General features: G+C 38.4%; 1 protein-coding gene across 2 annotated transcripts; it reads right to left on the reverse strand.

Moving 5' to 3' along the window:
- Positions 1-1,887: 1,887 nt before the first annotated feature.
- cyld (cylindromatosis (turban tumor syndrome)) lies at positions 1,888-23,853 on the reverse strand. Of its 2 annotated transcripts, XM_028014613.1 has the most exons (17): positions 23,497-23,853; positions 21,572-22,108; positions 19,250-19,552; positions 16,923-17,028; positions 16,280-16,375; positions 15,719-15,835; positions 12,801-13,183; positions 11,319-11,484; positions 11,084-11,225; positions 10,837-10,959; positions 9,739-9,830; positions 9,386-9,452; positions 6,977-7,109; positions 6,762-6,870; positions 6,509-6,627; positions 6,021-6,237; positions 1,888-4,909 (listed from the first exon to the last, which is right to left on the reverse strand). In XM_028014613.1, exons 2-17 carry the CDS (start codon positions 22,055-22,057, stop codon positions 4,725-4,727), a joined length of 2,844 nt encoding a protein of 947 aa, XP_027870414.1. In that variant the 5' UTR covers positions 22,058-22,108; positions 23,497-23,853; the 3' UTR covers positions 1,888-4,724. The 2 variants fall into 2 exon arrangements, with proteins under 2 accessions (XP_027870414.1, XP_027870415.1); XM_028014614.1 differs by lacking the exon at positions 15,719-15,835.
- Between the last annotated feature and the right edge of the window lie 1,511 nt (positions 23,854-25,364).

The raw sequence follows: 25,364 nt of genomic DNA on the forward strand, positions 1-25,364 counted from the left end.
TTGAAATTACTGGAACTTTCCTCAGTTCATGGACAATCATAATGTATTTCCTCTCGTTTCAAATCTGCGTGTTTGGGTTTTGCGGTTGTTTGGGCGAAGCTCAGAGCAGGTGAGGTCAGACCGTAGTGCCGCCGTTTGTCGCTGGCTTGTGAGGAGGGCGGGGCTGAGGTGCTGGATGGACACCGGTTGTGGTGGCTGTTTATCATAAACACAGCCTAGCCCAGAGAGGTCCATCTGCTTTGATTTTATTTAGTGATTCCCCCCAGGGACCCTGAGCTGGAGTGAGAATAACAATACTCGAGCCCATCTGTTCCTGTAGAAACCAGCCCCGGCTAAATTACCGCACACTACGAGCGGCTGGCATATGCTGTGGCATAAAGCTACAAGAGGGCATTGTGCGCCAGCTGTTCTGTTGACAAATACTTATCTGGCACTTCTGAACTCAGCTTGCTGAGCTGGTTTCAAGTTTGACTCCAAACTAAACAGGGTAAGGTGTTAGAAAGGGTTCCTGAGGGGAAGGCAAGGGAGGGGCGGTGAAGAGTGTGGGTAATACATACTGATTTATCCCTGGGTATCATTTTGTCAGAGACCGTCTGGGGAATTGGGTCACTGGATGAAGATTTAATCTGAACATACAGGGCAGATAGTCGACTGAAGCCCGCCAAGTGGGCAAAACAGACAACATCTAATCTTTGTTATCCTCCAGTTAGAAAAACAGATTGTGATCATATTGTTATTGTGTTTACAGCTCAGTGGATGATCTTCATCCAAAGACCTCAAGTAGGCTCCATCATAGTAATCTGATCTCTATAGAGAGAAATAAAGATGTACAAGAAGTTTAGAAGGATTCACACACATATTCTAAATAATGGCTAATATTAGTATTAATTCAGAACTACATATGAAAGACTAAGACAAAATAATGCCTAATGGAAAAGAGGAAGTACAGTTAAAACAATAATTGTTGACAGATACACTTTGTCAGTTTTTCTTTGAAAACAGCTGAAGCTGTATAGAGATTATTTGGGAATGGGACAGATTCTCAAATAGATTTAGCTCTGGACTTTGACTGAATTTTTTTTTTTTTCCAAATTATCACTTTAAATATCACTGTTGTTTTTGGAAGGTAAAGATGGACCACTATTCAGTCTCAGCCTCAAATAGATATATATATATATTTTTTTTTTTTTCAGGATTGCTCATCAATTAACTTTTTCTGACTTTCCATACCATTTTTAAACTTTCCTGCCTCTGTTGGAAAATGTTGCTGCCACCATCTTGTTTTAAAGTGTGAATAATATGTTCGGGGTGATGTGAGGTGTTTGTGTTCCACAACACATCCTGTTTTGCATGTAGGCCAAAAAGTTAAATTTTAAGTGCATTAAATTTGTTTTAAAACTTTCAGTAAATCTCCTGCTGAGTTCATGACTGTTTGACCACAAATGTTCTCTGACAAACCTGCGAGGCCTTCACAGAGCAGCTGGATTTACACACATTTGCTCACAGATGACAGTGTGAGTCATTGGAATAACGGGGGGGGGGGGGGGGGGGGGGTAAATACAAAATCTTAACTAACTTTTCATATTTTTATTTGTGGGTAAAGTGAAATCCACTTTCATTTCCTTTGGGATTCTTTACCAAATAAATAAAAAACAGGAGTTTTATCACTTTTTCTGTTCAACACCAGACAGTCTGCTACTATAGATATACATTTTAACATATGCAGCATTTAACTTATTGGCCAGATGATTCATAATTTATCGATTAAATAAAGCTAACTGCAATAAAAGCCACAAGTAGCTAAACTTGAAGGCAAAAGTTTCCTTTCTTCGAAGGTGAATTGTAGCCACACTAAAGAAGTCCTAAATGTATTTGCAACATCCAGCATACCCATCAAAATGGGCTTTATTTAGTTAACATTTACAGGAACATCACTGACATTAAGCTTCCACCCGTTACATATGTCACACTGTACAGATGTAACATAAAAAAAACATTAAAAACCCCAACCTCTACTCAGAGCTTTCTGCCAGCGAATAATCAGCAACGAGTTCCAGCAGTGCAGGAAGTGTGTTCTGTCAGGATCCCTGCGACAGTGGACAAGACCACAGAGCCAAACAGATTGGTTATTTTTCAACCTCCTTTTGACTTTATACTCTTAAATCCATGATTAAGACATGATTAGGTTAAGAAAAATATCCAAACACATACATACATATAGCTGAAGCCAAATATTCACATACAGAATAAAAAGTATGACAGTAAAGTTTCCTAAACGTTTCCATTATTAGATCAGCAAGGATTACCTAAATTATTTCTATATGGGAAAGGCCAAAAATAACGGCATTATTTTTTATTACTTTCTTCAAACTCAGAAGATGACATAAACTAAAGTGTCTATGCCTTTAAGCTATTTAGGGAAGCTCCGATGATGATGTCATGGGTTTGCAAGGCACACCTGTGGATGTATTTTAAGGCAACACACTCAAACACACATCTGCCAAGACGTGTATGACATCAGCCAAGAGTTCTGGAAGATAATTGTAGACCTCCACATGTCTGGTGCTTCCTTGGGTACAATTTCCAGATGCCAGACGGTGTGACTTTTATGGGTTCAAATAATAATACGCAATAAGGAACACAGTAACTAGTGACCATATTTTTCAGGGAAAAGACGAGTTCTGTGTCCAAGAGATGAAGGTGTTGGGGTGAAATATGTGCATCAACCTAAAAGCAAAAGACTGTGAAATTAACTGGCTGAAGTTGGGCAGAGTGTTGTTATCCAAAGTGAAACAAGTAACTTTCCTTAAATAGACTGAAATGCCATGCAGTCATGAATAAGCTGTTAGTCCACAAGCAACATAAAAAGCCAAATTTAAGCTTACAAAAACCGACTTATTATTTTTGCCGTTTAGCAAATAGAAATACTTATTGTAACCCAAACTGACCTCATTTATTGTTTTCATAGTGAAGAACAAAGGCTTTATTCAGTGTATGTAAAATCTGATTTCAGCTGTTTTTATCCAATGCTGATATCTGTAGTTTGCTGATTTCTGTGTGTGGTACAAAACAGTTGACCACATAGGATCTAAATTCAGTTTTCTGAAAGTGGAACATAATCAAAGCAATATTTGTCAGTTTTATTTCTTTAATAAAATGTCTTATTTAAATACACAGATATATGGTGTTCAAAGGTTACACCCATTGTGCCTCTTCATTTCTCATCCTTTGTTAACTGATAACTGAGTCCCTGTTAACAATCAGTAGTTGCTATCAGACAACATAAAGTACAAACACTCACTTAAATATACAGTGAAAGAGGCCAAAGAGTACCCAACATCATCAACCCTGTTTAATTATTTCTGATTTTGTTAGGATTAGAGTTAAATAAATAATATTTGATCAGATCTGTTCTGTTATCTAGGGCCAGGCTGGAAGTATCACACGTCACACTTTCATTAAAGGCAGCAAGAGTCAATACTTTGCTTCTGCTGGAAATCAGCCCTGCCAGGACAGGCAGGAGAGGGGGAGAAAGGCTTTGTAAACATAAAACATAATTCAGACTTCCTCGTTAACACAAAGAGCGAGACACTACATTTCTTCACACCACGCACTCTCGACTTAGAGGAAAAACAGCCAGACTTCTCCAGTTTTTCACCTCATTGACCCTATGAATGCACAGAGCGGTCCACCAAGCAGCTTTACAATAGAAGCCATTGTACAAGTCTCCTTTCATGCATTTATCTACCACCTACTCTGCATTACCAATGCAGGCCATTCTTTAGAGCAACAGCAGAGGAGCAAATTTGTATTCCGTAACAAAACGCTGATGTCTCCCTACCAACAAATTAGCACTCAGGTTTTCAAACGGGAGAGTGTATGGAAAAAAAACCCGTAAACGTTTCCTGATAGTTCCACTTGGAAATGGCGGAAAGGTGCTGAAGTTTGTGGCAAAACGCGATACTTTTACAAAGGCTCTGTCTTATTCTGCAAATGATACACTGAAGGACATTTCTACAGATGATATGGAGATATGTAAACCAGTTCACAAAGAGCATGGTCATAATGCGACTGCACACCGAGTTGACATTTATACTGTTACTACCCGGAGAAATCTATGCTACTAAGAGATTTTGCACAAGGTTTTTAGAACAGCACGTAGAGGCTGGGTGAGGTTTTCCACACTGTGTTGCTTCCTTAATGTGCGATATGGAAAGCTCCCATGTATTACAGTGATTAAGAATAGCAGGACTCCTCTTTTCTTAAGGTAAATGAGGTGAGCAAGGTCCTCCCACAGGCTCGATTTGTTTTTGTTGCACATGTTTAGTCAGCCACTGCGACGCAACGCGCCCCACAGCCCGTCGTCTCCATCCTCCCTCAACAGGGAGTGAATCCTCATAATGCCTACTTTCGCTTCATTAACCACTGCCGATGCTCAGCTGTGAGACACATGAAAGCTACATAGGACTACATAAGGAACACAATACTTTAAAATAACGCACAGTGCAAATAGGCTTCTCCCTTCTTTCGTCCATCTCCCTAACTTCCAGAAATGAGTCGGCTTTGAGGGAGAGGATTACACCAGACAGCGCCTCCTGCTGGCAAACAGCTTCTCTTCTATTAGTTCGGCCATAAAAGTTCTGGTCTTTCTCTGAACCGCCAGGCCTGAAGGAGTGGAGATGGAGCGGCAGAGGATGAAAGGCGGAGGTTTTAGGGAGAGGAATCTACTTGTAAAGGCTCATGGTTGGACTCTGATACATGCACATGTAGGCGTCGCAGAGCAGACGTCGCGCCTGACCCTGGATGCTCTTGGGGTCTAAGGTGTGCAGCTCCTCTGGGGTCATTTTCAGATAGGCTTCCACTTCAGGACAGGGAGACACCTGCGGTATGTTGAAACCATTCTGGCCTCCTGCAACACAAGATTTAACAGTCACTGTTAAATTTAGACGCTTCGAGAACTGATCAGTAACATGTATACAACTACTTATAAAGCTATGCATTTAAAAAGCAAGACTTGTTAAAATAATGAACCTCTTCTTAAATTATTTACATTAAACTTTCAGGACGCGGTAGGTTTTAAAACATCGAAACTATTGGAGGTTTTATTGATGAGGATAATGTTAAAATAATTGTGCAGTAAAAATGTGAAACAGCACTGTGTCTTTGTAAAGGTAGGGTGGGTGATATGGAATTAAAACACAATATGTTGTACTGCTATAGTGATAATGATAAAAGTGGCAATCAGAAATATTTCTTACTTTTTTAGGTAACCATATGACTGTGACTGCATGGCACAGCAATCATAGCCCCACAGGCACAAATACTGCTCTTTAGAAACCTATCCACTACTAACGCACTTCTTTAGGACGCCAGTCACATAAAGAAATGTGATTTGTATCACTAAGCTGCACACAGTAACTGGATTTAATCATATTTTCAAATGTACTGATGCTCTCATTGAAAAAAACAGCGGAGAAAATAATAATAAAAGAAAAATACTAAAACTTACAATCCCAAATGACATTCTTTTGGAGGGTGTAACAACATTAATTCGAATTTGTTGTGACAAACACAAATCAAAATCTTTTTCGCAAAGAATTATCACGATAAATGATAAACGATATGATAATTACTCTTCCAAATTAGAGGAGTCAATTTAGGGAATAGATTCAATGATATTCTAAAAACAAGCAAAACAATAGGAAAAATACTGAAATATATAAAAATACTAAGTAGGAATCAGAATGAGCATTGAGTTGTAAAGGCTTGCAAGGATAAAACCAAAAAAAGCAATCTAAACTTCTGTGTGATATGCAACTATTTTGTTCTGATTATTGTGCAACTTGTTTCCCCAATATTACCATTGTAGCTTATTAAAAAAAAAATTATTAATTTTTTTACATGATGATATTACATGTTGCCTCAGAAGATATCCAACATGTGAACAATACTTAAATTGTTTAGACCCGAGTTTAGTTACTTTACTTCAGAACAAAGCGTTGTGCGGCAGTCACACCCACCATCACGGTCCGCCATGCTGTCGAAGAAGAGCCAGGCAGAATCGGCGCTGCCGTACTTGACGAAGGCCACGTAGTGACTGGTTTCGATGCACAGCACAGCAAACAGCTCCATCCGCTGGCGGGGAAAGCCGCCCTGACGTCCCTGGCCTTCCTGGAGCTCCTTTGGGACGGACAGTTTGTTGTGTCGATGGGCTTTCCTTTTCGGGTGGAGATGAACCTAAATCAGTAACAGCAGAGGCACCGTCATCATTGTGGAGAAATAAAAGATGCCAAATTTGTTTTTTAAGAAACAATTTAGAATAAAAACATAAAGGAATACACTACTAGAATTTTATAATAAGTAAAAGCTGTTGCAGTCTAGTGTGGAAACATGTCCTCTTTGCGGATATAATCTCTGTTCAAGAGAACGTGGTTTCTTTGGATTTGGCGCCACCAACTGGACAAGGATGATTCAAAGTAATGTCGCAACACTATTCTCTGTTGCTTACCTGTGTATTGCACTTTTCACAGAACTGCTTAATCTTGCCAGCAGTGATATCCCCGTCCTCATAACAGTCTCTGCATTCGTAGAGAGCCAGGCCTGCACAGATGCGGCACTCCCTAGGAGCTGAATGAACGACAAAACACAAGCCTTCATCGTCAAACACACCCTTCTTTAAGTAAAACAAAATGCTTCTTTAAATATCAAATGCCACAGAGTTGTGAATCACCTCTATAGACTAATAAATAAATACAACTCACTGTCTTCAAGAAGGTCTGTGATGTCTAACTCTAAGGAGGGAAAAATCTTGTTGAACATTTTGAAGTCCTTGCCAAAGCGTGGCATCTGGATAATAAGGCAAGAGGGAGCCTAGAAAAGGGGGAAAGAAAAAATTATGACGATTATAACCAGAGTTGAAATTGATTTTACACAGTGCAGAAAATATAAATATTCCTAAAAGCAAAGTTCTACTTACCTCTGCAAATTTCAAGTCACTGGTTATGAAGGACCACTCCAGCAGCTGCTGGCTGGTTGGAACTCCAACCTTGTCCTTCTTTTCCATAAAGATTTGGTAAAAATAACAGTCTTGGACTTTCTGACCTGCAGACCTGGAAAATGAATCAAAATGCTATCAGAAGGGCGTGCCGTGGTGGCGGAGGGGTTAGCGCGACCCACAGTCAGGCAAACGTAGCCTCGAAGCGGCTGTCGCGGGTTCGACTCCCGGACCCAACGACGTTTACCACATGTCTTCCCCCCTATCCTTCCCCCTTTCCTGTCAGCCTACTTTGAAAAAAGGGACACTAGAGCCCACAAGAAGACCCCTTGCGGGGCGATAAAAATTTAAAAAAAAGCTATCAGAAGTTGCATCTTTTTTTGCTTTCTTATCTCTAAGGTCACAGATATCAGCAATCGTTCACAAAGGTTTACAGGTGCATCGAAATTAACTACATATCATTGAAAGGTTAATTTATTGGTAGTAATTCAATTGAGATTCATACGGTGTGGCCTGCAATTGGAGACAGTAGCTGCATTTCCATTACAAATGTTCAGAAAACTCTGTTGAAATTCTGCCAATGTCGAAATTTTTTTTTTAAAATTTTGGTGTTTCCATTAAATATGAAATGCATTTAAAATCACTCATAAATATGTTTCTTTGTACGACAAGTCATTAAAAAAACTGCCACAGAAATCCTCCCACTTCCGTTGTCTTCTTCGTCTTTTCTGCCAGTAATAACATCTGGTTGTTGATCATGTGGATCATGTGATGAGAACAAAAAGTGTTTCCATTGCAGTTATGTGGAATACACCAGCTTCACTAAACCACCTCCTCCTAACACAAAAAGCTTTCATTGAAAGATGTGAGTTATCTCAAAACTGGAGTGCTTTCATTAAGCAAATTTATTTTCTTAACTCCAGTTTGCACAATTACATGGTCAATGGAAATGCAGTTATTTCCAGGACATAACACATTCCATATGTCAAACCACCTCTGAGGCAAAAAATATATATCATAAGCCTCTCACCTGGGCTACGTTCTGTTTTCATATTACAGTCATGTTTGTGTTTTATTTGGATATAAATGTCCCTGGTTCTACAGAAAGAGCGGAGAGGAACAGATTCCAAAATGCTTGAAGTGTTAAGTTTCCACAGCCAGCAATAATTTGGGGAGCCAAGTCAGGTCATCTTTCCAAACCCAGCATAGTAATAAACCAGGAAATTGTAGAGGACTTTATGTTTCCCTCTCCTGACAAGCTTTATGGAGATGCTGATTTGATATTTTTGGAACCTGCTCACACTGCCATAATTATCAATACCTGGTGTAATGAAGATGGTAACACTGTACTAGATTGGCCTGAAAACTTGTCTCAACTAATCCTTAAAGAATCTATGGAAATTTAAAACCTCACCAGTGCCACAAGTTCATCACAGTAATTAATGTAAAAGGAGCCCCAACCACATACTGAATGTACATATTGCACAATACATGGACGTACTATTTTATTAGAGCATGCTGATATTTTTGTATTAAAAAACATATTTCCTTTTATGCTGGCCTCATTCATAGTCTTAAATTGGTGGCGAGCCTTGTTGAGTATGTATTATTTTTCTTTCACTCAATATTCCATTATTACATGCTTAGCTGTAGTACTTTGAACAGTCAGCCTCTATAGCTTTAACATTTAGTAGCTTAACATCTGGTTGAGGATGCTAATGTCACTATACTTAACGTCTGCTGATGTAGCCGCATGAATCACTGGGGCATTACATGTAAAGAAACTGAATTTTGAAACGACTGAAATAAATTCCCCAGTGTGTCATGAATATATAATACAGGTTATGAAATAAACTTACCTTTCAATATTTGACTTATTGCACCTGTAAAATGCAAATTAGTAATTCCTAAAACATCAACTTGTCACTCTCAATGTGAGAATATAATTAGCAGACTACCATTTTTAAAACAAGAAGGAACCTTTTCCAGCAGTCACAATTACCCTAAATGTTGCAAAATGGTTTTATTTCTTCCCACTGTTCCATGTTTATATAACTTGAGCAACTTGTTCTTCAATTCCCAAGCTCTTCCTGTTCCATTTAATTAATTAGAATATAAAAGTATAAACTGGCTACTGAAGTAGAAAATATATATAGCTACACTACTATTAAATTCTAGAAATGGGAAAAACTCTTTGCCGCCAATAACAGAAATATATTACACGAGGAATAATATCTGAAGACCGACTTCTCAGATTAAATACACATTAAGAAAGTCTCTATATGGCTATGATTTTACATGTAACTGGCTCTTTCTGTAATAACAATATTGTTGTCATTAATAATCTAGTAATACATGTAACGTCTAAGGACTTTACATTTTTCCCCTTACCTCAGTTTCAGCAGTGGATCCACCCTCAATATGTGATGGAAAAGGATATTAAGGAACTCCTCGGGATCTGCAGAGCAAAAAGTGCTTCACTGAGGTTTGGTATTATTATAGTTATGTGCCAATGCTGCCATCTACTGTTGACACAGAAAATGTTTGCTTCAAGAGTTAGTAATGTTTTGAATACATTTATTAAATTGGATAAATCCCAAAAACTTTCAGGATAAAAAAATCTCAGTCTAAACGTAAAAACTCAAAAATTTAGACGGTCATCAAAATGTTATATAAATATATATATATATTTTTTTTCTTCTTCTACATTTTTACATTCAGTGCATCTCAGGGGAAAACTCAACCTTTTTCTTCAGAAGTGAATCCGGAGGCAGCTTCAACTTTTTCGAGGATCCTTCTGAGCTTCATCACTTTTGTAGCACAAACGTACCCGTGTCTGGAGAATGACAGCGACAGTGCTAAGGTCAAAGTTCAGTCACAAGAGCATTTCAGGTTTGATAACATAGTGAAAAGAAAAATTACTCTGTTCTGTCAATTGGGTTGTGCCTTGCAAAAGTATTCATGCCCTTAGAAATCTAAAAAATGTACACACCTGCTAAAACCTTAAACTTACCTGGTGGTGGAAGCAGACATAAGCTTATATACAGTCTACAACAGATTTTTTGTGAATAAAATCTTAAAATGGTGAGAGCATTTATATGCTGTCACTTACTTAAAACTTATTAGAACCATCGTTAGCTGTATTCACATTTTCAAATCTTTTGGGGAAAGATTTTAACCACATTTTTACATCTAGAGAATGAACACTTTGCAAGTCTTTTGCAAAATAAATCACGTTTAATCAGTCTGGACGGAGAGCATCTTGTGTTCAGGACAATGCACATTTAGTTATCTGACACATATAGCATTTTAAACCTCTCAATAACTTTGTAGCAGTGTTCTTTGGTCTTTATGATGCTGTTTGTTTACCTACAATCTCTCAAACCTCTGAGGCTTTTGCAGAACAGAGCTGGATTTATAATAAAATGAAATTAAACACATATTGACCACCAATAAAGTTATATTTTGAAGATAATTGTCTGCACGGGATTTTATTTAAGTGGATCAGTGAAAAGGGATCTGAACACATATGCACACTCCACTCTACACACCTCATATCCTTACTATATGTTAAAAAAAGGATATAAAATAATGCAACATTATTTCCTGTGACACAGTCATACCCTATTTTGAATTGGTCTTATAGGTAAAATACTCTACAGCTTATGGTTGTAAAGTGCCAAAATATGAAAGAGTTAAAGAAGCACAATTACTTTTGCAAGGCACAATATTTGAAAGTATTTCATCTTTCTTATGTAAATGCAACCTAAAAATAGAAAGTCTTCTCTGTCTACAATTATGACAGGCAGGTACTGTTATACACCTGGAGTACAAACACTTACATGCGCAGTGGATTGACTATCTCTGTGCGTAGCAGCTCCTGAGTCTCTCTGTAATACTCCACATCAGTCTTTGATCGTGGCCTCAACAGAACCGTGTCCAGTACAGAGCTGAAGGAGAAGAGACTGCACAGCAAAGCGCAGAAATATTTACACTATAAATCAACATTACTGGCTGATGGGCATCTGCATATTTAACAAATATGACCATTAAAAATAAAGTTTACTGTAATGGTGAAGGACCACTGACCAGAAGAGGGTTGAATCCAGGTAGCAGGAATTGTAGTGGCCTTGAATGCCTTTCTTTTTTCCCACCATGACATCCAGACCATCATTCTCAGTTCGTGGGGGGGTGTTCTCGTGCACTACCTCACTCAAATAGCCCCCAAATGCTGCAAAAGTCACAAGAAGTAGCCGTGAAGGTTTTAGAAGACAAAAGCTACGACACATTTGATCATGTTGAGTCTATCCTCTGACTGGCTAACCGATAGAGTTGCACCGCTCTATGGGGTTGGAGGAATGATGCAAGGATGGGAAGCGGGAGTCAGGCCGGCAACATTTCAGCTTCACAAACAAAGCTTTTTTGGGTGGGCAGGTGAAGTAGCGAGTCCCCTTGAAGGTGCCATCGGTGCATCCAGGACACTCTTCTTCCTGAGAGAGAAGGTTCAAATCGATAAATGTCATCAGTGGAAGGGATTACTTTAAGCGTGGGCTGTACACTGGTTTTCTCTAACAGATGTTAAGCAATTTCCACCTAATGCTAATGCTTTCTAAAGGAAGTTCACATTTGCCCCAAAACAATGAGAGGAAAAATGTTGCTGGAGTACTACGATGACTTAAAAGGTGAAGCCTTTTGTGAAATTTGCTTGTTCGCTTTTTTGTTGGGTGTGGTGACTTCCTCAAGTCTGCTCATCATCATAAAGTTGCCAAGCAACCACAAGAAAAACCGGGAAGTCAATGAGATCAGCTAGATGAAAACTACTGAGACAAAACCCCCTATGAAGCCACAGATTGTCCTATTTTGCTTCTCCATTTTTACCTTTTACAGAAAGGTAAATTTTTACCTTTTACATGTCAGTTGTCATGTCTTCCAGGGTTCATGCACTTTTCAAACAGTATTTATCTATGCATTTACAAGCATTTTTAGGTAAGTTTTCAAGCTTTTCCAGCACCACACTTGGGAGATAAAAACAATTCAAGAGCATTTCAATTCACAATTATATGACATCATTTATTACTGTTGTCACTGTTTTGTGATAGTATTCTACAACTTTACACACACACACACACACGCCTTATGCACTGACTGGTCCGAAAACAAAACACTAATTTAACAAAAAAGTTTTCATTTTTAATAAAGTTGTTTAAACTATAACCAACCTTTTTGTCAGTTAACCAGGACAATAAGTTACTGAGAAATTAGGAATAATAAATATTCATTACATTGAAATAGCCAAAACAAATCACGTAAGGTTAAAGACCTTTCTACTCAAACTAAATGCTTAAACACAACGTACAGAACAAATTACAAAACTATACCTAAAAAAATGTCCTCACTAAGTTTTCTGACATTTAGTAAATAGAAATCATTTTGGTAATTCTAACTAACCCAAAATAAGAAAAGTTTAGTCTGATTTAACTTCAGACATCAAGAAAAAATTTGTTTGAAAGTTTGAAAATATCTGGCTTCAATTGTAAATGTTTTCCAAATTTAGGTTATAAATTAAATGTTAGATTGCACTTTATTACAATACTTTGTAGTTTGAATATCAAGCACTTTCAAGGACTTTATACAGAATCAAGCACTTTCCAAAACTTCAAAACACCCAACTAAAATTCAAGCATTTTCAAGGATTTTACGTGATCCCTGGTATTCCCTAAAAGATACATATGAGATACGTGGAGCTGTGGTGGAGCTGCTTACTTGTTACTGGTTGTCAAATTATAAACAAAAGGTTGCGTCTCACCAACTCCAGTCCAGCCAAAGGCTCCAGCAGACCAGGCGGCAGGCCCACCCAGCGTATTACGCCACACAGAGGGGGGTTCTCCTTCACCTCCACCAGAGACCCCACCTCAAGACCTGGCTGTCCTCGTGGGGGCGTCGGAGGCCGTGGAGATGGAGGGGCAGCAGGTGATGGGGGCTCGGGCTGCTCGCCCATTACAGACCCGACGGAGAGAGAGATGGGCCCCTGGCTTATGTTCTCGGGGGTCTTGCGGTTCAGGCTGAAGGGCAGTGAGTGGAACTTGTTGTCACTTGACAGCGAAGAAGAGGGCGGTGCTCTGGTGGGGGGAGAGGACTGACTGAATTCTGGAGGGGTGTCGGTGAGCGACTTGGCAGGGTCCTCTCCAACTGCCGAGAAAAACCCAGAGAGCAAAATTTACCATTTGGTGGAGATGCGACGTCGATCTTTACCATCTTAGAGATGTTGTATGGAGGAAAGTGAAAACCAATGCCTTGATGACAGGATGGTTTCAGAACCTTTTTCACTAATACTCAATTGCAGCTATCTCAACACATGAGGAAAACAAACAGCCGGTATCTTTCACCCAGTTTGAAGATCATTTAACATAGTATGGTGCGCCCGTGAAAGTTGCTACTTATTTCAACCTTTTGCATTTGATATTTTTTTCAGTTTCAACTGCTTTGAGCTGATCTTTTAGTTTCCCACTGGATTTTTTGTTTCCACTTTAGTGATGTTTTGTCTCTAATATTCAATTTTTTATAATCTACACAGTCTACTGTATTGCCATGGATTCTGCTATTAAATTGGTTTACAATGGACATTTTGTTTATTTGATAGTAACAAACAGAAAAATATGGTCATAAATGTATACATAACTTCTTTTCAAATGTGGCTGCAGATTTGTTTTGATACCCAGTAATGTCCCTGTATCACACTGGTCTTAAAGTAAAATAACAGATTTAAAATATATTTTTGTGATTTACCATAAGCTCTAGAAAATTTCTAAAGAGTTGGTTCATTGGGGAGTAATGACACACCTCATCCATCTTGTTTGGGTTGATTAAGAGAGAAATATTCCGTCAGTAAGAAAAAATGCAAGTCAGTAGCTTCTTCCACTTAATTCATGATACAAACTACAAGCATCCAAACCATGAGACACTGCCACAAAAGACACTGCCCCAAAAGCAATCCTTTGCAAGATGTAAATGAGCACATGAGCATTTTACAGGATGAGTAAGCAGTTGTAAAAACAGAATTTCAGCATTTACGAATGACCTTCTCATTTCCGCAAAGTATAGAGAGATATTACAGCATAGAACTAAAACACTTTTACACTGCCTTGCATTTTTACTGCTGTCATGCCAAATGGAAACACTACGGCCATTTATTTCTACTGTATCTGTTCACCAGTCAGAGTTTCAGGGTTCATTTCACATTTTATAACACATGCATTTTTTTCTCCTCTATCAAGAAAAGTAAATTGTCTCATGTAAAAAAAAAAAAAACATAAAATCTCAGTGGGTGTTAAAATGAAAAGCTTATTTACAACTGGAAGATACTGGTAACAACATGAACCGGCAAGTTCAAACACAACAACAAAAGGATCCAGATTGTGTGATGACACCACTGAAACAATAATAAAAAAATAAAACAGTGAGATGTGTTGTTGAAAAAAATTAATCAATTATGAACTCAGTGACAAAAGCTTTTATAAATACTCAGGCATGCAAACAGCCACACAAACACACTGAATCTCTTATCAGCAACTGTAGTCATAATAAGAATAAGGCATATGAGAGTCTGTTGCAATGCTTAGCATTATTAAAAGTTTTTAGCAACACCTATCAACCCAATATGAAACAAAATAACACTGAAATGATGAAGGACAAGACGAGTGGAAAAGTCTGCGTAGCAAGCTCCTGCATCAACCTACTATCTAGATTTCTTCACTGTCAACACAATTAGTTGGACACATTTACTTCAAGTCCGTTGAGTTTACAGTAATACTGCTGCAATAAAACATCAGTCATTTTTGCGCAAAAATGAGGGCGTTATTTTATTCTATTAAATGCTAAATAAATATAAACTGATGCAGAAAAAATCCAATCCTTCAATTACTTTTAAATGGTTAAAGAAAGAAAAATTATGAGCTAATATTTGTATTTTTTGCTTCATCAGAGAATTTTAGGACACATTCAGTCTGTTTCTGTTGTCTGAAATTGCTTCATGTCATCGATCTCCAATACAAATACATGACTGTTTCTATAAATGTGCCACTCCACAAGCAATTTAGACACTAACATGGAAGCAGTCATATCAAAAATATTTTACATATAGCATTTAACAAAAAAAATGTAAAAAAACCAACATTTTAGGAATATACATTTTTATGTTATATACAATAATGGTTGCTTATTTTGCACGTGTATAATTAATCAATCTTTTATGTAACCTACTGAAAATACAATAGGTACTTGTGATAAAATGTGTAATTATGGTATTTTTGCTTTGAAAAGGGATTTTTGGCTTATATTCCACAACACTGTCTTGGCCTATGTGACAAATTAAAAAGAAATTCAGGGGCTACAAAGATTTTTGCAAGGAACTGTATATCTTATATTAATTACAGAAGTAAAGAGAGCAAACTTGAGTCTGCTGGATGGATTTGAATTAATGTTAAATTTTTTATTCATATCAAACCATGTCAAAATTGTTATGATGTGGCATCCTATACTAACAGGGTTGAGGTCATATTCAAGAAAACCTTTGTTAGAAAAGCCAACTGTACCAGATTGAATGTGTCATTATAGAGTAGAGGTAGCTCAGCAGTCAGGCAGAACCCATTTATTGGACCAATCAGTACGCAGCTTGTGGTGAACAGGAGCTTGCCAATGAGACGACCAACATCTCACGAGTTTTACCTTCATCAATGTACCATGTGCTTTTGGATTTGGGCTGGGCTGGGGAATCAAGAGAGCTCCCATTTAAAGTATAGTAAAAGTCAGACTTGCTTCTACCGCCACACTGATGAGCTAATCCTGCAAGTAACGCAAATACATGAGGAGGAAAAAACAAGAGAAGGGTTTAATGTGCACGTGCACAGCTGATTAGTATGAATCTGAAGTTGTGTCAACAGCAATGGGAAATAAAATCCAACAAAAAAAGATTCATTAAACAACTACAAACTAAAGGAAATCACAGCAAAGAAGAGCAGTATTCGCATCAACTCACACCTCATATCCTTATTTTATCAAGACTGCCCATCAGATGTTATCTAAAATGGTAAAAAGTTATTGTTAAGTGTGGTTTGTAACTACACAGAAGTCTGTGAAACCCTCTAAAACATGAGAAAAGCAGGTGGCTGTTCACTTGTACAATAAAAAGCATAATATTCTGGGGTGAGAGGCATTTTTAAGAATTAGAATCACTGGTTAAGCTGTGGAAATGTCAGGTAGCTTAGGATCATAACATCAGTGCTGTACCTTTGCTCTTTGGTTTGCTTTGGCCAGAGGACGATTTGTCGCTGCCTCTGGGGGCAAAACTGTGCTTTGGCAGCCTTTGGTCCTGCATGGAATATTCTGCACAGAAAGAAATTCAAATTAGAGGCACAACACTACAAAGTAAGTGAAACTAGGAATTTTCATCTTTTTTCTATGTTAAAATCCAAAGAAAGCTAAAAAGAAAATCTATCCTTTTATTGGTTATGCAATCAAATATTTAAAATGTTTAACTCAAAATTAGTTCAGGGAAGCAATCTATATATACTCAAGATTAAATGTGGTCTAAATGTGGAGTTCAAGAGTTTTAAAGAAAATGGCGAAATGTAATAAATTACAATGTCAGTATTTATAGATGTGTGTCTTTCTCAAGAGAGATGGCAGAAACATGCATAAGCAAATCAATATGCCACTGTGGAGAACAAAGAGCCAGAGTATCTCGCATGACTTTCAAAAGCAAGACAGCCATCACTACAAAAGGCTCTCTGTTCCCGCTGCAAACCAAACACAAACTCAGACTGCTCAGAAGGAGCGCAGTGCTCGTCCGAGGGAGGGACGTTTCCAGAAACTAAAAGTTCCAGCAACGCAGACGTGGAGTAAAAACGTTGACACAGATGTGGTGACTCACCTGGCATTACGTCACCAATGGGAACAAGTCGAGTGTGCTCCAAACTGGCAAAATCACACACCAGCTTCCCTTCAATCATGCCATCCCAGTCTCCGATAGGATTGTCCTAAAAGAGTTGGAGACATGAACACGTTGACAAGGTCTCAGGTGCTCCTTATCAATTGATGCCTTTGTGCTGGTGGCCCAAATATTAAATTCCCTCGATTCTGATAATTAGTGAGACCAGTTGTCTTGTTGCACAACCTAAAGGATGTGCTTTAGCTTGATCCTGCATACTACCACTCCAAACTATGCAACTCCTCTTGACTACCTAAATAGCAGATCTTCCAACTCAGTTCGTTTCTTTTGAAAGCTCCAAGCAGAAGCTTGCTATTCCTCCTCCTCAGGTTCAAATTTAGGCTTGTGCTCCAGAGGACTATGTGGAATAAGGTTGAGACCAGAGCGACTAGCAAGAGAAGGCAGGGCGAGGCTGGACGAACAGTGAGGCAGAGCAGTGGGCTCTCCTCAGCTCCCAGTTGGCCCTTTGCCACGCTGTTGGGTCATACAGCTCCAACTCTTTACCTCACTCCCCGCGTGACTGCCTTGCCTTTGTGTGGGAGGCTCAGATGCACTGAGTGGGCTGCTGCCGCTGTGGCTGCTACTAGCAATCTGTAGTCAAATGCTTCAATCTCACTATGAGTACAACGCCACAGTAGCCATGGATACTAAATGAAAGGAAGAGTCATTGAAAGACAAAAACTAAGATAAACGAGTCAATATATTACATACATATTAGTCAACGTATTACCCAATACCACAATATGTAATCGTTTTTCATGGCATGGAATGACTACTACACAGACATCATAAAGTGAGGAAACTACAATAGCCTTAACTGGTCTGTCACTGACTAAGTGTAACTTTCTTTATCAGGCAGAGCAGAGACTGAGTACAGGTCAGGTGTGATAACAAAATATCCTAATTCTTGTATTAAAAAAAAAAAACTGAAAACAAATCACAAAGTGTCTAAAAGAAAAAATGTATCTTCTAAAACTTATATGCTGTAAAATATTACAGTAATAACACTATCAATAACATATTATTTTTATGCAATTCTAACAAAAACAAAGTATAAAGACAGACTAAATTTAGAACTTTGTTTAAAGTTAATATTGCACAGAATGTCACACCTTTCTGCCATTTTGCACTTTATAGAGAAACACAAACATAACAAGTAGGGATGCACAATATATTAGTATTAACATCAGTATCTGCTTAATAAGTAAAACTGGGCCAAAACTGGCCATGTGGTATTTGTTTGGTCCTGTGACTGTGATAGTGATGCAATACAGAATAAACTGAAGCAAGGAAACAATGTTAGTGGTTTGAAATGGTGTTGAAAGTTTAGGGAAATGAATGTTATATATACAGTATTTCCCCTGTTAAAGTCCATCGTGGCATAATTTAAACTGTCACTATGAATCAACAGATAAACCCCAACATCTGATTTGTTAACCACTGCATCACCTCAACCACACACCATTAATCTCATCAATAGCAGTGTTAGCACTTCTCTAGTATCTCACTGAAGGTATTTTAAACTTTGGGAGCAGTATGAAAGAAACGTTTAACTTTTTTAAACTTTGGTATATCTTTAAACCAGAATCCAACCTAAACCCAGTGCAGGTCAATCTGTAATAACAGTAAAATGTCAGAAAACTGAACAGAGAACTCAAAATACAAATCATCAGATTAACAGCAATATACCACATATAACACCACGTCAACAAAAAACAAAGAAAGTCCATCTTTAATGCTTACCGACACTGCTGAGTAGCAGCCACGTGCTTATAATAACATTTATTGACAAGCCTATTCAGTGGCAGGTGTGAGCATTTCTATATCTTCTCTGGAGCATCCATGAAGACCAATAAGAAAACTTCACATTAAGTTCAACAATTAGAATATTAAATGTTCAAGCAAAATAAGGCACTAAAGTATTACTTATCTGGAAGGTATTTCAACCTCTCCTTCCTTAGGACAAAATTGACCAAAGTGGAAACATTTAGGCATAATGCACAGTTCCATGTTTGCTTATCTACCCCGGCAAAGGTCTAAAAATCAGCCACTGTCTTCTTTTCTTCTGTCGTGACAGTGGCTTGACTTATAGGCCAGCCCATCAGCATTTGTTGTGCTGACCATATACTTCGCTGTACAAACAGTTTACATTTAAAACAACTATTTTAGCCATATGTATTTAAAAGTATCCCATTTTCATGTTCCATCCCACTTCTGTCTGGATTTAAAACAGCAGGTACAGCATCCTATTTAACTGGAGCCATACTTACCATGTCAACTCCCACATAGTAACCCAGGCTCTCGTTCCCTGGCAGCAGGTCACAAAAAATGACGGTTCCTCTCTCGGGCTCTTCTCTCAGCACCACCCTGGAGTTGATCTCCAGCGGAGCATAGTCCTGGTCGTCCTCCAGTCTAACCTGATTCTCCTCCAGTGGGACCAAATCTTCGTCATCATCATCCTCCCAGAGTTCAAGCTTGTCCAACGCCACAAATACGCCACACTCCTCCTCGCAACGGAAGAGCTGTCGACCCTGGTAGGAGCCCTCCGTGAAGCCCTGACCCCGACCCTCCTCCTGGGACATCAAAGGAGAGAATATCAAACTTAATTCAGAGAGAGATAAGACAAAGCTGAAAGAGAGAGATCAATGCATTGTTCACCCTGCATGGTTTAACAATTCTTATCCAAAATGTCTTCTTACATGCACTCTTTTATGGCATTTTAGGGAGGTAGCGCTTGAATGCATTATCTGTCTCAGCCCCCTCATAAACACTGAAGCAGGACTTAGAATAAAAACAACATTGTGCTACAATAGGCAACCCATTGTACCTTGCTGCTGTACATATGGTCCAGAACAAATTGCATCACATCAGGGATTTAGATTTACTACCAAGATTATACAAAAAACAATTGCCATGATGCAGTTGTTTGCTTACATCTATTTCAGTCAAAACACTAAATGAATTTAACACCAATAGGACAAAAAGGAAAAATACTTTACATTTAAATAGTTAACTAATTTTTTTTAAAAAAGCCAAAAAAGAACTGCTTTTTGATGTCAAAAACACAGATGTGATGTATAAAAATGAAAAGACATTTGACACTTTCACTAAAAATAGCTGCAAGTTTAATCTCTGCAGCTCAGCACTCTGTATAAACAACTTTAAACATCCATCATGTTTTTAATGTTTTTCATTTCTTTGCTTTAAAGGTATAGTTTGATTTTTTCCAAGTGAGGTTCTGTAAAGTTTTTAATCTGAATTTTTTTTTCCTTTTCTATAGCTGACAGATGTCAAATCTGATTTTTGAAATAAAAAAACAAAACACAAAAGAAAACACAATTTTACTGGAGATTAAATCGTGACACTTTCAAGATTGTTGCTAAGTTTGTTGTTGTCTTATGATGTTGGCTGGATGCATTAATTTCCCTGATCTACTTTGATTCAGCAGTCTGGCTAAGGTTAGTAAAGTAAAGTAAATGTTTAGGTTTGATGACATTTCTACAATGGCATCAAAAACGTACATGCTTGTGTTTAGGCCTCGTAATGTTTGGGGATTACGGCAGCAGGTCAGAGTCACTGATACGACCAGTAGCCTCTACCAGAGTAGGTTCATATCATAACACAGGCTGAAAAGACGATGACAAACTTAACATTATCTTGTCACAGTTAATATCCTCTAACACAGTGTTGATATAACATTTTGAGTTCTAAAGAGCTAAAGTCTGAAATGGGGCCAACCAATTGATTGATAGAGTTTGATCAATTAGATATGGAAGTTGGAGATCGGATCAGTTTGGGAATAACGTCTCACCCTAGTTGAGTAGACTTTGGAAGGATAAAGGGACACTTTTATGATATGTCAATTGGTTTCTTAGTTAACTACTATTAGCAAAGTTAGTCGATAAAAAATTACATCCATTTTATGCATTCAGCACTAAAGGAACATGCTCACAAATACAGCAGTACATGTATGTTTAGGTCACATATGGCTTGATACAGAGTTTATTTTATGAATACTTACCGTAATCTTTATTGGGGGGGTTTTATTAGTCTTGTATAATATTTTCTAACAAACAATAATTTAGAGATTTATTACCTGTAAGTAGTGATGAACAAAATTAACTAATAATTGCACAATTAAGCAATATGGTAGGCCTTATTATTCATTCCTTTGTTGACAGGAACTTATAAGGTTAACATACCGTATAACTTTTGGTTTTAAGAAAAAGAAAAAACAAAAGTAACATAATAGTGAGAAAATTTGAAATATAAGCTTATTTTCTCTATTAGTCAGGTTCCTACTTTCACAAATCCTAAAATAAAACACTAAGTTACAAAGCCACAACCTCTTTCCTATTGATGAGGTGTAGTTCTCTTTTAACCTAATTTTGTTCAACATCTGTGCAGTGCTTTGGTCTGTGGTTCAAGCAGACATTTTCATATTTGTTTTGCATGTACCTTAAGTTATCAGAATATTTTTGATTTTCATGTTATTTCCCCTTCTTTATAAATGTATTATTTAAACTGACTTGAATTATTTTTTTCTTTATTAGTATTTAATCTATTATTAAAAGAAATTATCTAGTTCTTACCAGGAGCTCCACTCCAAACCAGATTCCAGACAGGGCTCTGTCAGGAAGCAGTGAGCCTTTGAAGCGGACCACTCCGGGCAGAGGTTCATCCCCTGAGCGCAGCTGCACGCGTACCTTGGAGCCGCAGTCGATGTCTCGGACCCGTTCGAGCCGCTCTTCGTCGCAGAGCAAGTTGCATCGCTCCTCACAGTTAGTGATAGGGAACAGCAGCTCAGCCAGCTTCTCATCCAGCTCCACCACGTCCCGTTCATCCAGGCTCAGCACCACGTTGGTCTGGTCCAGGATGCGAAGGCTCTTCTTACCCTTACATGGGGGCAACGTGCGCCCCAGGCTGTTGCGCTCCTGGCAGGCTTGGCCGAGGCTTCCGCGGGGAATCCTCAGGGTCTTTTGGGTGGGCTTCTCCACAGTGCATTCCTTCACAACCATGTAGAAGCGCCAGTCCTCCCTGAAGCCCCCACTAGGCTTCTCCCACAGGGCAGAGCTCATGGCTGCATGGCAGACTGGGGGCCCAGCGCCAAGACAAGCTTGACTGGCGGTCTGAAATTAATAGTAAAATAGCCTCCCCTTAATGTATACAGGAGCAGTCCATAAGAATAAAATTAAAATGTATGGAAGAAGCTAAATATAAATCTAGAGAAAATCCAACACATCACACAAGAAAAGACGTTATCTTTAATCTTCACTATGACTAAAAGCGGTAAGACTGGATGAGTGAATGCCCCATACGCATGGGTGCAGCATTTTGCTATTCGTAGCTTTACAAAACAAAGAATTTACAGATACCAGAAAGACTCAAAGATTTAGCTCATTACAAAATGCAAAATAAAGTGGAGATGTTATTTCAGTTTTCAGAAATCAGAAAATCTTACTATTATAAATATTGCTTTTTGATTATATCACGGTCAAAATACTACACCCACAAGCCTTTTATTACAACCACTTAATTGGTTGTTAATACAAATAGCGAATCAGCCAACATGAATTCCTTTGAAACTGTTTTGTTTTTAACCATCACACTGAGGTAACTGTACTCCAGAGTGACAAAAACTCAATACAGCAAAACCAAAATAGTTTTTAGAAGATGGTGGAAGAATTTCACATCATACATGTGGAGCTGATGCAGCACCTCAGTAATATGTAAAGTTTTACCAATATCTCTGAGAAATGTGCAATGCCTTGCTCTTCCTAGGCTATAAAGAATTAAAATGACTTTCAAGGCAAGAGGGGTTCCAACCCAGTGCTATATAAAGTGGTTGATGGGTGTATATTTGATAGATCTGATATTCAATTTAATTCCTGAGGTCTATGAAGCCGATTCATCCCTGTATGACACTTCTGTTTTCAGAAGCACCTCGTGTTACTCAAACATACACATTTGAAAATACTAAAAATAGTCGGGAAGCAGACGGTGGACTTTTTTTTTTTTTTTTGCCACGCATGGTAGAACTAACAACAGCATGGTGGATTTCCCCTGATCACGTCTCAGATATGATAGTGTTCAGCATATCTCCTGCACCGCATCCGTCATTTGTTAAAAGGATGACGGCAAAAAAATATTTAAAACACTTGTTTACTTCACATATTTTTGGTTACAAGAACTGACACAGCATCTGGACAAATCGTTAGCTCATTATTGTTACGGATAGAGTAGCACAGCAATAAAAGACGTCGCTGTACCAGCGTAACCTATTTTCAACCTGAAACGGGAAAGCAGTTGTTCTATGACATTTGTTTATGTTGTCTCTCAGAAAAGCTCCACATGACAAATTTTGTACAAGTTGTCATTTAACGTTTTCCTTGCCAACTAATAAACTATTGTATCACCAGGCAGAAACAGCCAGTCAATGCCCCCCCTTTTTGAAGGAAATGGCTAAAATGAACCAAACTGTCATTCATAACCAATGCAAGCGAGGCAGACGGCTTACCTTCGAGACAAGGCAGGTTACTCGGAGGCTGTGGGTGACTGACAAATCATTTCATACATCCATCAGTTAGAAAGCGGCTTCTGAAAGCATGATAAATCCCTTCTGCTATAACCTCTGCTAGCACAAGCGCTAGCTAGCTAACGCTAACGTTCAAAACAGCTGAGTGTCAGGCTAAAGTTAGCCGTGAGAGGTGATAAGGATGTGGGCAGAGGACTGCCACCAATTAAAATGAACTAAAAGCATTTAGATATTGGTTCTATATATAAAAAAAAACTTCAAACAATACGCTATAACGCAGCATACATAGACTACATTTATTATTTACAGGAGACGACCTCACCGTTGGTATGGCGTGACGTCACTGCGCTCTCTTATAGACATTGGCCAGCTATGTTTTTACTTGACCTGTGATTGGTTAACTCTGTGTACTTAAGGAAGTCCTAGTATGAGGGATTTTCCCACTATGTCAGGAAAACATAGTTAGGTTGAAGTACATACACACATACTTACACACTGAAGGCATTTTTCAGTTATATTCAGTAATATAAATCTTTAAATCTTAATTAAATTGGCTACATTGTCATAAAGCAGGTCCTCAAACTTTGCAAACAATGATTTGGGTTTACTTAATATTTATTTTATTATTACTACATACCCAGTATTTTGCCATACTGTAATTCATTATTTTCTCACCCTAACAGGAGGGTACAGTGAATACAAGATGTTACAGATTTTCTGAGTCACTCAAAATCAAATTAGACACATGCATAAAACAGTATCAAAATGGCTTGGATAACCACATGGAACACACTATGCCCAGTGTGATATGGTGGTGGCAACCTCATTCTGTGGGGATGCATATGGAAGCTGGTTACAGTTGATGAGAAGATGGATGGGGGTACATACAGGGTAATCAGGGCAATGTAACACCTTGTTAGAGACAACAAAATATTTAAGACTAGGGCAGGAGATTGCCTTCCACCACAATTATTATAAACATACAGCTGGAGCTTCAGTAGAGGATTAAAATCGAAGTGTATTTTTTTGCTAAAATTACGTAATAAAAGTTCAGACCTAAATCTAAATCAAAAATTCTTGAAAGACTTGGAAATTGCAGTGACCACCCCTAGCAGCAGATTTAGCTTGGGACCCAGAGAACTGACGCACCCTGCAGCAGTGGCCTACCAAAGTCAGGGAGTCCAGGCCCACCAAGCAGCTACTAGGAGAGAACCAGCACACATCTGAACACCCAGTCCCAGACTCCAAGAACCACCAATGTCCCGTATATGTAGCCTGATTTTTCCAGGAATAAGGTGGATATGGCGCCCCGCAGGGAGTGTAACACGCCCCGCAGGGAGTGTTACAGGAGGAAATAGGCCCCACATTTGCTGAGGGCCTGAAATATTAAAGGGGAAGGGGAAGTCTAAGACCTGACTTGAAAGATAAACCATACTCCCAGGTCCGGGTACAAACACCACCGTAGGGTAACCCATCCCAGACCCCGACAAAATGGCCAACTCCTTCTCCTGGCCTCCATAAGAATGCAATCATATCTGAACCAAGTAATAGTTGTGAAGGCATGAATGTGATTTTATTTAGCTGCTTTTCACCCAAGGATTTACAAAAATCAGCATGGCATAGTTTCTATGCCATGCATAAAACTATGCCAATGTAAAAGATTATATTTTACACCATACTGTAGTTGAGAATTAGAATTTTGTTAAATCATTAGTAGTTGATAGGAAATATTAAATATCTCAAATTGAAATATTAAAGGAAAAAGTACACATACATTTTCCCCCCAAAAAAACCCCGATTGATTTATTTTTAGTTCTGGGATTTTCAATGAGTGTTTTGACACAAAAAAG

This window comes from Xiphophorus couchianus, chromosome 4 (assembly GCF_001444195.1).
Source record: "Xiphophorus couchianus chromosome 4, X_couchianus-1.0, whole genome shotgun sequence".
NCBI lineage: Eukaryota > Metazoa > Chordata > Actinopteri > Cyprinodontiformes > Poeciliidae > Xiphophorus > Xiphophorus couchianus.

Coding starts and splice junctions, on each gene's coding strand:
- cyld (XM_028014613.1), bottom strand. CDS start 22,057: ATGAGCTCTGCCCTGTGGGAGAAGCCTAGTGGGGGCTTCAGGGAGGAC. Junction 11,226..11,318: donor AGAGCGGTGCAACTCTATCG/GTTAGCCAGTCA, acceptor TGACTTTTGCAG/CATTTGGGGGCTATTTGAGT. Junction 4,910..6,020: donor CAGCATGGCGGACCGTGATG/GTGGGTGTGACT, acceptor CTTGTGTTGCAG/GAGGCCAGAATGGTTTCAAC.